Source organism: Cydia amplana, chromosome Z, assembly GCF_948474715.1.
Source record: "Cydia amplana chromosome Z, ilCydAmpl1.1, whole genome shotgun sequence".
In the NCBI taxonomy this organism is placed as follows: domain Eukaryota; kingdom Metazoa; phylum Arthropoda; class Insecta; order Lepidoptera; family Tortricidae; genus Cydia; species Cydia amplana.
The window spans coordinates 1,632,819-1,647,410 of record NC_086096.1 but is presented as its reverse complement, the minus strand read 5'-3'; the positions used below and the strand labels follow the sequence as shown (position 1 = coordinate 1,647,410).

The window sequence follows — 14,592 nt, the reverse complement described above, 5'->3', positions numbered from 1 at the left end:
ATTTTTAAAATGTGTTTTTCAATTAAGAGACACATCAAGATTGTTTACCTTATTTCTAATGCTAAAAAAACGAATTATAGTACTATTATTTGATCTAAGACACATTCGTCAGATTCCTGTTTTATTTTCGGACGAAAACGGACTTTTGGTCAGATTCCGCTTTCGTGTGCCAAGATAATTATGAACACCTCGCCCGCTTAACAACTTCTGCTGCTGTCTGTAAGACCAACGACTCAAAAACTATATTGTTTCCAGGAAACACATGAAAATACGCCCTGTGGTATTAGTTTGTACAGTCAATGTGTTAGACTTCGAACGCCACGCCTATCGTTTGCGGCGCGTCATCGTGAAGGCTTGAGACGCGCGTCAGTTGACGTGTTAGGCGGTTGAAGGGTTAAACGTAGTATGAGTGTTGCGTGGCAGGGCACGTGTCTGGCGGGGGGTGGGGACACCCCACCAACACTCGGCAGGAGGGCACTGGCGATGACGAGTACTGCTGTAATAATGATATTATTAAGTGTTATTTGTATAGGCACTTAGCTACCTATGTAATCAGGGATCGGAACCGGTTTTTTGCAAAAACTTTAAAATTAACCATATTTTTCGATTTTTGTAATAAAAAAATATGTAACCATATTTTTCGTTTTTTTTATACTCGAAATAAGAAGTCAATTGTGTTTATAGGTAACGTAACGACTTTTGTATTATTAGATTGCCCAATTAGAAATGAAATAATTAACAAAGAACGAAAAAATACCGTTTTTGTTCCCATATAAAAAATACCGGTATCCGATCCCTGTATGTAATGTAGGTAGGTTATATAGCATGTAGTTTAGTAATGCGCTCATATTCCAAAATTGGTTTGATTAAAAATTACAACTTGTATATTTTTACGATTAAAAGATAACAAGTAATGTATTGCTACTGTGTTTAAAATGTAAATGGTGAAAATGTAGAAAGTCTTACATTCTGACAGGACGCCAGCTGGTTGACGGTAATGTTGGTCGTGCCCAGCACCCGCTCGCCGCCCACGAAGTCCGGCTCGCGATGGAACGTTCCTGTTGCCAAAACGGACTTCGTTAGGATTAGCTTAGGAACATATGTTTGGTTTAAAATCCCAGTAAGGACATTTATTTGTGCGTTCATTACGAATATTTGTTCAGAGTATATACTTTATCTATAGATGTATAAGTATGTATATCGACCTACAAGCTTTGCTAGTTTGGGGCTATGTTGATCTGTATAAGATTGTTTCCTAATAATTATTTATTTATTTGTTATTCACAAAACGGTGAAAGATTTCAACAGTCAATAGTCAAAATATACTTTATTCATGTAGACCTAGCAACAAGCACTTATGAATCGTAACATACTTATAAATTATCTTAAGCTAATTATCAGAGCAATTTATTGATGTTATTTCGATTGAATGAGGAATTTAACCACATACACAGAGACATAACAACGTAGTCGCTGCGACAGTGACAATGACAAACGTCTAACACTCCGTGTAAAGCACTTATTATTACTATCTGTATCTGCACTGTTCGCATACACAGATCCATCCGTCTGCGTGACACAGCGTTGTCGCCGCAACAGCGAAAGTGACAACGACAAACACTCACCGTCCGCCCTCGGCACCAGATCAGGGTTGTCCGTGTGTCTCCTCGCCCGCACCGCGCGCACGCAGAGCGTTGTCGCCGCTACAGCGACAATGGCAACGACAACGATGGCTGACACCTCGAGCCAACGTGCCCAACCGCGGACCGGTGTAGGTTCTGTCACTGCTGGAAAAAATAAAATGACTTCTAAAAACAGTAATTATACTGGGTCAACTAAATCTTGTCAGTAGAAAAAGACGCCAAATTTGAAAAATGTAGGCGCGAGGGGATATCGTCCCATAGAAGATTTGAATTTCGCGCCTTTTTTTACTGACAAGATTTGGTTGACCATCTATCTATTTATCTAATCTAATCTATCTATTTATCTAATCTAATCTATCTATCTATCTAATCTAATCTATCTAATACCTTTAAACGAGCAATTCTTGTTTATTTATTTATATATATATAGGGATCTCGGAAACGGCTCTAACGATTTCGATGAAATTTGCTATATGGGGGTTTTTGGGGGCGAAAAATCGATCTAGCTAGGTCTTATCTCTGGGAAAACGCGCATTTTCGAGTTTTTTTATGTTTTCCGAGCGAAGCTCGGTCACCCAGATATTATCGAATTATATTTCTTTACTTAATTTTTTCACCAGAGTATTAGTCTCTATCCGCCAGGTGGCAGCCGCATAATATTTAAAGAATGCCGAAACAGAACAACTGATAGAAGAGCCGAAAACAATAGGTGAGACTAAAGCACATCGTCTCCGTTGGCTTGGGCTTGAAACGATGGGTGAAGATCGGGCAGCCAAAAGGGTCTACTTGGGTCGACCAACTGGACGTTACCCCGTTTGGCCTAAATGTCTTGGGCGGATAGAGTGGAGCTAGACCTCCAGTTCGCAGTGAAAGCTGACGTGAATCCGCACAGGACCAAGTGTAATGGGGTGCTCTTGAGTTGGAGGCCAAGACCCATTTTCGGTCATCGCGCTAGGAAAGTAAGTATAAGTAATTTAAAGAACTTTGCCTTCGCCCCAATTGGGTACCTTACTCGACGGCAACTCGTTGCGCGTGGCCGTTGCTCTCCGCCTGGGCTGCGATGTATGCCAACCACATTTATGCATCTGCGGTTCCATGGTGGGTGCTGACGGTCATCACGCACTGAGTTGTCGCCGATGTGCAGGTAGGCATCCGCGCCACCATGCCCTAAACGATACGATCCAGCGCGCCCTTAGATCAGCTGGTGTGCCATCGGTACTTGAGCCACCAGGTCTTAGTCGTACCGACGGTAAACGGCCTGATGGCCTGACTTTGGTACCTTGGGAAAGGGGGCGGTGTTTGGTATGGGACGCTACGTGCGTCAGCACCTTCGCCGCCTCCCATGTCAGCCGTACCTCACGCGTGGCCGGAGCGGCAGCGGAAACACAAGCGGATGTGAAGCGTCGTAAATATGATCCCCTCTCCCCTGCCTACATAATCGTCCCTTTCGCAGTTGAAACGGCGGGTTGCTGGGGAGCCGACGCGAAACGCTTCACACGCGACTTAGGACATCGACTCAGACAGAAAGGGGAAGGCCCCCGCTCCGAGTCGTTCCTCGTGCAAAGGCTGTCCCTGGTGATCCAGCGTGGCAATGCTGCGAGCATCATGGGCACCTTTGCGCCGGGAACGACTTGAAGCGTTGTCTTTTTTTTTAATTTATAATTTTAATTTGTAATTTTAGATATAAATATTAAATTTGTTCTTTTATGAAGATAATAATCACATTAAAAATATTTATATTTAAAGAACTAGAACGACTGACGCCCGCTATGACACTTGATTATTTTTGCGGGGTAGCGTCCAACCGTCGGTCTAGGTGTCACTCTTACCGCATAAAGGGACGCTCCTTACCTCCTCCTCACCCCACCACCTCACCTCAGTGATAAAATCTTTTATCTTTAAATCTGTATATCCTTAAGAGGCAACTGAGTGGTCATTTCTCGATTTATCAACACAGATTATTATTATTATTATTATCTGTGTCGAACTGTTTTTTTTTTATATTTTTGTTATTTAAAAGGCGCTAGAGCACTTCAAATATTAGCAAAAACGGTCTAATTTACTAGGCCGTAAAGAGAAGCATGAAGCATTCAAAACTGACATCAATTAGTGTAAAAAGCCAAACAGTCCGGACGGACACAGATCATTTCATTGCCATTTAGATCTCAAAATTTCGATACATTTGAATAAGTTTTGGAGGAGGAAACAGTCGAGTACGAAACCGCGTTTTTTGATATTTTTACGCAGGATTTTTCCCCTTGTCCTTATCGCACTAGTTTTAGGAGCCGCTTCCGTTAGCGAGACGAGAAAATATTTATATCTCAGCTCCTGTATCCTCTTAAAGACTCACCAAAAGCGCTCATCGGTGTATTCTGCATCTGTAACTCGACCTCGTCGCTCCGGCCCCGACTGTTGGTCGCGTACACCACCGCACTCAGGTTGCGCCCGGCCAACGCCAGCTGGAAGTGGCCCGCGGCGTCGGAAGCGTTGGTGACCACCGTACCGGTCGAGTCGCGGACCACGAGGTGGATGGTTTGGGGGCGGCCGCCGTCCCAATCTGGAACGGTTAATTGTTTTTTTTTTTATTGTGACTTCCAAAAGCAATTTTAATTAAGAGAATCTGCCTTGACACCTTAAATTTATGACTAACAGCCACGTGCACAATCCCACAAACCCGAGCTTAACCGGTTAAACCTTATCATATGGTTACCATGTATAATTTGACACTGGGTTAACGGTTTAACCGGTTAACCCCAAGTTAGTGGATGGTGCAAGTGACCCTAAGAGAATATGCGACGACGCCATAATGATTTTTTGAAGTGAAACCTTTTTTAGCGGCGCTGTGCACTTTTTGAGGTAGGGAAAAAATGTTAAACTCGCGGCAGGTCACGTGACCGACGGATTCGACAGATTGAAAATTTGTAAGACGGACAAGTGACCTGATCGAAATGTCATTGAGTTTTCACTTCTGCCGGCACTCCCGGAGTGAAACCCGTTGTTTTTTTATTTCTTAGGGTTTGTTCTAACTGCCTAGTACCTTTCCTAAGTGGTACATTAGAAGAATACTATACGTTTCAAATATCAAGGTCTTTCCTTCGATGGTTTAGGATGTGCGTTGTCATGTCAAATGTCTGTCAAACGTAGACTTCTAAAAAACCAAAACTTATTTTTCTTTCTTTGAATGGAATCTCAAGCTCTTCACGGTTTAGGATTTGTGTTCTTTTCTGTTATCTAACTAACGTAGAATTAACCTTTTCGACGCCGTGTCAAACACAAAAGCTGTCACGCTGACGCCACGTCACCGAAGCGTCAAAACTGAAATTGAACTTTATACATATGCACGTAGGTCTATATTACTCTGTGATATGTGACGAATTAATCGGTCTTTGGCGTTGAACCTACGGTGCGGATATGTCGGTCATTGGCGTCCAAAAACCTCCGGAACCTCACCTTTCTTGCACTGAATCCTCAGAGTCCCCGCCTCGTTGAGCGCGCACCGCGGCGCCCGCGGCGCGCCGCCCCGCGCCACCGCGTACGCGCACGCGCGCTTCTGCTCGCCGAACGAATTCGTCGCGCGGCAGAGCAGCGCGCCGTAGTCGCCGGCTCGCGGCAGCCAGGTGAGCGTCGAGCTGTAGCGGTGCTGGTGGCCTGGCACTTTCTGAAATACGTTGGCCAATTTTATCCATTATGTTTATTGTTGTATATAGCTATGTGTGTAAATCACATGAAATAAATAATTTTGAATTTGAATTTGAATTAATACTCGTATCTGGGTGACCGAGATAATATATATTATGTACCTACAAATTTTCACTCGGCAGCGATTATGATAGCACAGACTGTGCAAAGTGTTATTTAAATGTCAATGTCTGGGAGACCGGGATTTGCTCGGAAAACATATAAAAACTCGAAATTGCGCGTTTTCCCAGAGACCTAGCTAGATCGATTTATCGCCCCCGAAAACAAAATTTCATCGAAATCGTCAGAGCCGTTTCCGAGATCCCCGAAATATATAAATAAATAAGCAATAAGCATAGCATGATAACAACTTAAAAGTAGGTGCATGTAACTGGAAAAATGAGCACTGTCTCGCCATGTTAAATATGAGGTGGTTCTGCCGGGAGCATGACGTCAACAAACTGCTTGTTAAGCAGTTTGGCGAGTAACTTTAAAAAGAAAAAATAAATGAAATGAAAAAACATAAAATAAGAATTACTCGTTTAAAGATACCTATAAGATAAGATAAGATTATTATTTAATAAGCAGGCCTGAATCCAGTAATCATTAATCGTGTAATTTATTTTTAAGCTGGTTCACATTTGTGTCGAAACCACACGTCTTTTGAGAGTTTATTCCAAACATATGAGTTTGTAGGTTTAGGTGATGTCCCTCAGACTGGTGTTGTATTTGCGCTTAAACATCTCTTGAAAGTGCCCAGATAGTATTTTATGTTCTTCTTTAAGTCTCCACGTCATTGACGGTCAAGGACGGGCCTTACGGGCACTAAAAATGGTACTAGTTCAGCGGTGTCACTCACGAATTCGAGCCAATCGTGCAGTCTAACGCAACGTAACGACCAAACGCGCGCGTGATGCGAACTCATCAACCAATTGCGCTGTAGCGGTGTCACACCGCTGTAATGGCCCCATTCATGCGTCATTCTTATTTCCCGTAAGGCTAGTCCTACGGTGAACACTTGACAGGCAGACTGGGCGATCTGAAGCTACCTTAACTTAACGCTGGTATAGAGGGTGCGCGATTGCCCGTAAGGCCAGTCCTGAGATATACGTCAATGCTCCACGTTCTCTACGGTGAAACTTGACAGAAAGACTGGGCGATCTTCAACTTCAACTTCAACATTTATTCAGCAAATAGGCCACAAGGGCACTTTTACACGTCAACATTGAATTTACATACAAGCAAAATAATTTTTACATCAACAATTATTAAATACAACTATTAGAACTACCAAATCAAACTAACGTAATACAATTACTTAGAGGTGTATAAGGTCTCTTAATGTCGAATTACATAAAAAAACTATAATAATAATATTAAAATAAAAAGAAAACAGATACATGGAAAAAAAAATCTAAACGTATTTTGAGGTAAACGTATCTGAAACTACCTTAACGCTGGTATACAGGGTGCGCGAGTCCGCGAAGGTCCAGCTAAACTGCAGGGGCTCGGGTGACGCCTCCGCCGCGCAGGTCACTGTCTCGGCCTCTCCGGGCACGGCCCCGATGGTCTCCTCGCCACTTGACAGGCAGACTGGGCGATCTGAAGCGATTAGGAAGAAGTTAGGAGTTTTGTCCATATAAAAGTATACAACTCTTACTCTTTGACATAGAGAAAAAAATACATACAGTGCTCACTCCATACATCAGTTCAGACTACTAATTTCAGTGTCTACATCTAGCATCGAGTAGCGGAACTATCAGTAGGTACTGCTACTTGACAATAGATGTAGCACCGACCGGAAAGTCTTATGCTATTGAGATAAGACTTTCCGGTCGGTGCTACATATATTGTCAAGTAGCAGTACTGATAGTTCCGCTACTCGATGCTAGATGCTAATAGTCTTTTTGGTACTAAAACTGATGTATGGAGTGAGCACTCTATGTATTTTTTTCTCTATGTCTTTGATCACCATCAAGAACATAAATATAAGCGCAAAACAAGAAGTTTTGCCAATACCCACATCAATAGTAACGGGTAATAATATTTCTGTTGCTCAGCGCCTGGAATTTCCAACTAATTAATTTAAATTTTAAACCACGCCAAGAAATGCCTATTTTTCGAAGTGTAACATAACGGTAAATTGTTGACGCCATCTAGCGTGGAGTAGCAATACTTAGTACACTCACAGCCCACGTTCAGCGTGACCTGGTCCTGGAAGACCTGGCCGAGGAGATGGGAGTTGTGCGCGCGGCACGCGAGCTCGCGCCCGCCGTCGCGGAGAGATGGCGCTAGTGTCAATGAGGATACTGTGTAGTTGCCGTCGTGGAGTTCCTGCAAATTTTAAGATAATATTATGTGACGCAGAGACCACGAAATGTTAGTCCCGCTGCTGCAAACTATAACTGACAATATAGTGCAAACTATAATAAATACGGCGTTTATGTAGTGTTTGCCAGATCAAGCTGATTTATACCTTATGTACGCTCGGTCTCAGCAGCGTGTCACCCAGGTGCCAGGTGATGGACGGCGGAGGCACGCAGCCGACAACCACGCAGTCCACCACTCGCGGTTGGCCGGCTTCAAAATCTACATTGTTGTTCAGACGGATCTCCACGCTTAGAGGGGGCACTGAAATTAAAGAAACAAATAAATGTCACTGGACAAATCGAGTTTACCCCGGCTGTCATAAGCGTGCGCGGTCATATAATAAAACACAGAGGAACTTACTGCACTACTTGTGTACTAAGTAAACACTATTATAGTCGAATTTAAACTGTTGTGAGACATACTAACATTGAATAATTTTAGGGCTTAGACTCACTTGTTTTAAGTCACTCGCGCGACATGTTTCGGAGAGCCTAGGTCTCCTTTCTCAAACACTAACAGTGCGAGCAGCGTTCACGACGGCCGTGTATCGTGTATGTGCGTACACACGCACACGTGTGTGGTCTATTATAGTCCGTAGATTTGAAGCTGGACCCGAACGGCAAGGAGTGGCACGTGCCGATTTACTTAACAATAGACAAAGGATTAGCCGTTCGGGGCCAACTTCAAATCTACGGACTATACGAGTAGATTAGGTACTCACAATACATAGTGACCAGCACACTTGTGCTCAGGGGTTCCGTCACGTCGGCGTTCTGCGCGAGGCACTCGTAGTGCGCGTCTAGCTCGGCGCGCGTCGCGTTGGTCACGCTAACTGTAGCGCGCAGCGTGCGCGGGCGCGACGCCTCGGCGCGCTCGACCACGACACCGTTGCGACGCCAGAACAGGAGCGTGTCAGGCTCTGAGAGACATAGAAAAAGAGATTTAAGGCTATACACAGTAAACACGTAACGTGTTTATACTTATTAATAAAACAAATAGCAAAAAATGACGGAGCGGTTGTAGGGGACGTTTATGACTTATGAGATATTTTTTAAAAACTGTAAAGTACGTCTACATTCACGTTTAAATAGGAACCTCCCCAGGTAGGTAGTCAGCGCTATGGAAAATGGTGTCGCTGTGCAGTTGCGCCAACGTTGAGTCGAGCAGCCACTAGACACCGACGCTCGGAAGATCCTGGTTTGGGGTATCTCTTTCACAGTCCATACATATGAATATTAATAATATGTATCTACTTACCGTCAGCAACTTCGCAGGTGAGAGTGAAGTTGGTTCCGAGGCTGATGTGCTGGATGTGACCTCTCTTCAGTGGTTCATCAGCGTCGTTGTAGATCTGAGGCGTGCCGGGGGAATCTGAAACATATTCGTGATTCTAAAGCATAAACTACTACTTACAATTATAGGTACCTACCAATTATCTAACTTGGCAGCGATTTTGATAGCACAGACTGTGCCAAGTGTTATTTAAATGTCAATATCTGGGAGACAGATCTTTGCTCGGACAACATATAAAAACTCAAAATTGCGCATTTTCCCTGAGATAAAATCTAGCTAGATCGATTTTTCGCCCCCGAAAATCCCCATAGCAAATTCCATCGAAATCGTTAGAGCCGTTTCCGAGATCCTCAATATATATATATCAATATTATTATATATACATAAATAAATATAGAAGAAAGGTATAACGTAATCTCAAATAACAGTATTTCGTAGTTAAAAACACAGACAAAGGGTTAGTAAACCACAGATACTTATTGGGGCAAAACAATACGTAAGGGTCAATTTCTGAACACGATTTTTTTTCTGTCCGTGATGAAAATCGCGGGTTAGCATCAGACAATACTTACCAATTTTTTTTTACATAAAGAAGTCACACTATCACACCGAGTTCCATATGAATTCACTGATTAGTTGGTTTTTAGAGTACACATAAAAATACCTAAAGGCTCAAATTACTACTCCCGTGCCCTGTCCGGAATCTACTTTTGAGCATAATGAAAAATCCTACGAAAAATTCTACATTAGTATCACTAATTTAGTGTCAAATACTTAAACTAGATGATATTTACTATCACTGAGCACATATACTATTAACTTCATTGTGGTAAATAACTCGTGATCGATGTTTAAATTTTGTCCGAGCGCGCGAGTAAAATTTCGTCGGCAAAACTCAAAGGGCTCTGACAGCCGACGTTTGTATTTGAACCGCCTCGTGTCCCGCCTCACCTGTACTGGCAGTATTCGGCTGTCTCTCAAAGCAAGCGGATGTAAGTCAAGCCGCGGCGTGTTCGAGCAAATCGCGTAAGTATTTCGGAATCCGGGTGGGCGACAATTTTTTTCTAATTTCGATGCCCCTTATAAATTTTATTTTCCACACAGCTTTTCAATAGCAATTGTCATATTTAGGAGCCCTTTATGTATCTTTATGTAAGCGATAACATAACAGTTTGGTCAAACACGATTTAAATTTTTGGCGAATTTTTTTATTACGAATTCTAATTTCCGTGCCCTAATTCCCATAACAAATTTACCTAAAACAGCTGATTAAGTGGCACGGGAATTAGAAAGTATTACATATATTGTCAACAAATCTTTTATTGGGGGCACTGTAAGTTAATTGGCAATGTTTACGTCATATTATTATTACTTATATATATTGGCATTGAATATATATTATATGTAATAATAATACGACGTATATCTTTCTATTTTACATTTAAGGAAATCTTAAAGAATGCACAAAAATCTGTGAATAGTTTTTTAGTATAAGTACTATAGTACTTACATACAGGATCGACCCGAATAACCCGGGCAATTTTAATACGTAGGTAAGGTGGGGTAAGACGACACCGGGGTAAGACTATCACTTGTATGGAATCCTTGTACTGTTAGTCTTGCCCCACCTTACCTTATTCATTGATCATATTATAACATTAAAATATTATATAAACATAAAACTATTTCTGGAATTATTACATATTATAATACCTGTACCTAAGGTTACATGAAACAAAATGAATCACATTTGCAATGTTTTGTTTTTGTAAATTTGACAGCTGACAGCGTATGCCGTATAAAGTTTAAATATCTGGGAGACCGAGCTTTGCTTGGAAAACATATAGGTACCTACCTACCTAAAAACTCAAAAATGCGCGTTTTTCCAGAGATAACACCTACCTAGATAGATTTTTCACCCCAGAAAACCCTCATATATGATAAAATTTCATCGAAATCGTTAGAGCCGTTTCCGAGATCCCCGAAATATATACAAGAATTGCTCATTTAATAGATTAGTTGTTATAAATTAGCTTTTCTAATACAAGAAAAATTAAATATATCCTATTCTTACTATATTATAAATGCGAAAGTATCTCTGTCTGTCTGTCTGTTATCTCGTCACGCTTAAACCGCTGAACCAATATCATGTTGATGATATTTTGCATGGAGATAGTTTGAGGCCCGGGGAAGGACAAAGCATCTGGGGACACGGCAGTGCCGCCGCCAAGTCGAGCAAAACAAAGTGGCACGGTCAAAATAACATTTAATTTGAACATGTAATCTAAGAATTAATGCACTTTAAAATCCCTTAGTTTTGTCACTGACACAATCACTCACGATCATCATTATTCTAAGGTACTTCTAGCATACCCACAAGTTCCAAATTTGAAACGTAATTAGGTTTAAGCTTTTTAAGCCAATAAAAATCTAATAATACTGCAATATTAGTCACGTTCTAAAGATCTAATAACTGCATAAATAAGTTTGTAATCCTATAGAAATATATATATGGTTTAAGACATTTATTATCTCATTAAGAATTTACAAAATTCACTTACATGAGATACACTTATAAATCAACATTTTTAAGGCTAGCGTGCACTAATTAATTTACATGTAAACAATATTATATACATACTATAAATATATGCGATAACAAATTTACCTTTTAGTTCTTACAATTAGTAGGGAAAGTAAAGGTACACTACGATGTACGATGTGAGTATGAATAAAGATGTATATAGTTATGATATGTGTATACATAGTATCAGTATGGTATGGGTATGATTACCTGAAAAGAAGGACAGCCTACAAAAAGAGATGGGATCCTATCAAAAACATTACATGTAAAAAGATGCAAATCTCGCAACGCAGTTCTTCTACTACAAAAAAAGTTTTGAGATGTAATGTGAAACCAAGTCGGTTATTTTAGACAATGCCAGGGGGGTATTAAAACCGTAATACTATTAGATACCTTATTAGGGTTCCGTAGCCAAATGGCAAAAAACGGAACCCTTATGGATTCGTCATGTCTGTCTGTCTGTGATAGTCTTACCCCGGTGATAGTCTTACCCCAGCTTACCTCATATGTGGTTAAACAATTGTTTGTGTTATGAATTTATGAAGGCAGCATATTCGATTTCTTCAGATTAACTTACACAATAACTTCTTCTCTCTGTGCCCCTATTTATTTCTTAGTATCATTTCCTATACGGCCATAAAGCAGATCATACACCTTGTACCTATCTACATGCAGATACATAATGACACTTTTTAATGAATAGTTTTGTATGTAAGGCGGACATGTTTACGCAACTACTCAAAGTATTGTTTTGAAATATATATATTTTACTAAGAAAGAGAGATTAGTTGCCATTAAAATCAAGGAAACTATTAGTCAAATACGTAGTTTTTAGTGTATCATACTTTCGTAGATTTGTCGTCCGAAACTAAAATTAAAGTAGATAAATATGTTCGATGCCGCTTCAGTATGGTTGAAGTATATTATTGTAGATTAAAATATACATAAATAATAGTTTTAACTACCAAAATAAGCTAAGAAAACAATTCCTGTGCCATGTTCTAATTTTCGTGCTAGTAAAATCTAATTCCCATGGACACACTAATTCCCGTGCCCTGACCAAAATTTTAAATTGAAATAACTTTTATAGTTTTATGAATATTTTTACCCCATAAGAAAATTAATGTTTATTATATTTTTTATCAAATTATCAGCATATTTTTTTTTGTGTAATGTTGGTATTTCAAAATTCCATGGGAATTAGACAAAAATGCTCGTTTGGTGAAATTGACCCGTAAGGTCAATGTGGCTAATTCCGTCATAGGAACTATTCCGTCTACTAGCGTTTTTCTTCAACAACGAACAAAATTGATAATTTCATCGTAAAGCAGCGATTGCTTTTAGTTTCAGCAATAAAAAGCAGATGGTTTTTTTTTCAACGATTGAAAATCAAAAAAATATACTCTCGTGGACGGAATAGTCCCTATGACGGAATTATCCACATTGACCTTACACAACTACTCACCAACCAGCCTTATATCGATGACATAGTCCACCGACGGCGACGCCTGATAGTGCACGCGGCAGCGATAAACGCCGCTGTCTCTGTCGCTCACGCGCTTTAGAAGGAGAGAGGTGTCGTCGTGGCAGGCGCCCGCGATGCACGTCGTGCCGAATACTTGGTCTAGTGAGAGTGATCTGGGGAAGTAGTGTTTGTTAGGGCCGGTACAGACAGATGGACTGCAACTTGTATGGGAATTGCCGCCGACGTTGCAGTTGCCGTGCAGTCGTACCGGCCCTTAGCGACAGATGGAGTAAGTCTGATAAAGATAATTAATAATTTTGCAATAAACATTTTTAATAATAACCTCCTAAGACCCTGCGTACAAATTTTTGTACATATTCCAAAAAATATTTTGAACTTTTATTGAGTAACTAAGGGTTCCAAATTCAAAAACAAATGTTTCGGGGTCTCAGGAGGAGGTGAATTTGGCATGCATAATGGGTAACTAAAACTAATTCACAACTAAATTCCCGCCACACTTACTTTCGTTGAGTCTCCTCATTAGGGAAGCGGTAGAGGAATTCCCTCTCGTTCTTGAGCCACAGCACGTAAGCGTCAGGCCCGTCTAGGAACACCTTGCCTTGGCCGCAGGGCAGCCTCGCGTCATGACCCCTCACGGCTCGCAGAACCACCACTTCTGTGCACAACATCATTACCTACTTTAGGGGTTATGTCATGAAATGACTTTCATTATTATCAATATGTGAAGTGATATGAAATGGGATCGGAAAAGTACTTAAGAGTAAAGGATGATTCACGCTAGACCGGGCCGGGGAGGGCCGGAGCTTCCAGCGCTTCGTTTTCTATGGAAAGCACCACGTGATCACCGTTCAGCCGTCATAGGAAATGACGTGTCGGACGCATCGACCCGGTCTAGCGTGAGTCATCCTTAAATATCCTTTTGCATGTAGTTGTATACATACAGTACAATCACATTATTTAATTGTCTATGGACATAATTAATCAAACTTCTCTGCTAGATAAAAAGTATGTAAAACTTGCAAACTGGTAAAGAACCACTATGCTAATTTCAATTCAAATATGGAATATCTATTCGAGCACAACTACCTACTACTGTAGGAACTATGGAAAAAAAAATATCGCCACAAGATCAACCCCATATATTATCAACCTTATGAATAAAAATGCCACGGAAATCAATCTTAATATGAAAAATGCCACGGAAATCAGTCTCATCGGAAAAGAAGCCTAGTTGGCGTAACCATTCCTATTCCCTACTGGTACCAAGAAGGAACAGCCAGGAGTGAAGGCTGCAAGTAATAAAAATGTAACAGTCATTTAAATTATAAAAATATAAAAACTTGTAAGAAAAAGGTTTCTGTCCAAAGCATAATGCTGCAGTACGTACCTACCACTGTATAACCTAGTTATCTTAGCAAAGCTATTAGCCTGGCACCTCTGCATGTGTATGCAGGGGTGCTAAGCTAATATAGTTTTACTGGCTGTGCAAATACTGCAAATACAAACCTGTGTCGATACAAAATACTGGAATGCATATT

The 14,592-nt window shown here is 40.8% G+C and overlaps 1 protein-coding gene across 1 annotated transcript; it reads right to left on the bottom strand.

The window, feature by feature from the left end:
* Positions 1-366: 366 nt before the first annotated feature.
* Positions 367-13,722, bottom strand: LOC134660950 (neural cell adhesion molecule 2-like). Its single transcript, XM_063516836.1, has 12 exons — positions 13,556-13,722; positions 13,034-13,206; positions 8,949-9,062; positions 8,413-8,610; positions 7,798-7,952; positions 7,511-7,655; positions 6,772-6,923; positions 5,094-5,301; positions 3,994-4,200; positions 1,626-1,787; positions 967-1,058; positions 367-496 (listed from the first exon to the last, which is right to left on the bottom strand). The coding sequence occupies exons 1-12, from the start codon at positions 13,720-13,722 to the stop codon at positions 395-397; spliced, it is 1,875 nt and encodes a 624-aa protein (XP_063372906.1). The 3' UTR covers positions 367-394.
* Positions 13,723-14,592: the final 870 nt, after the last annotated feature.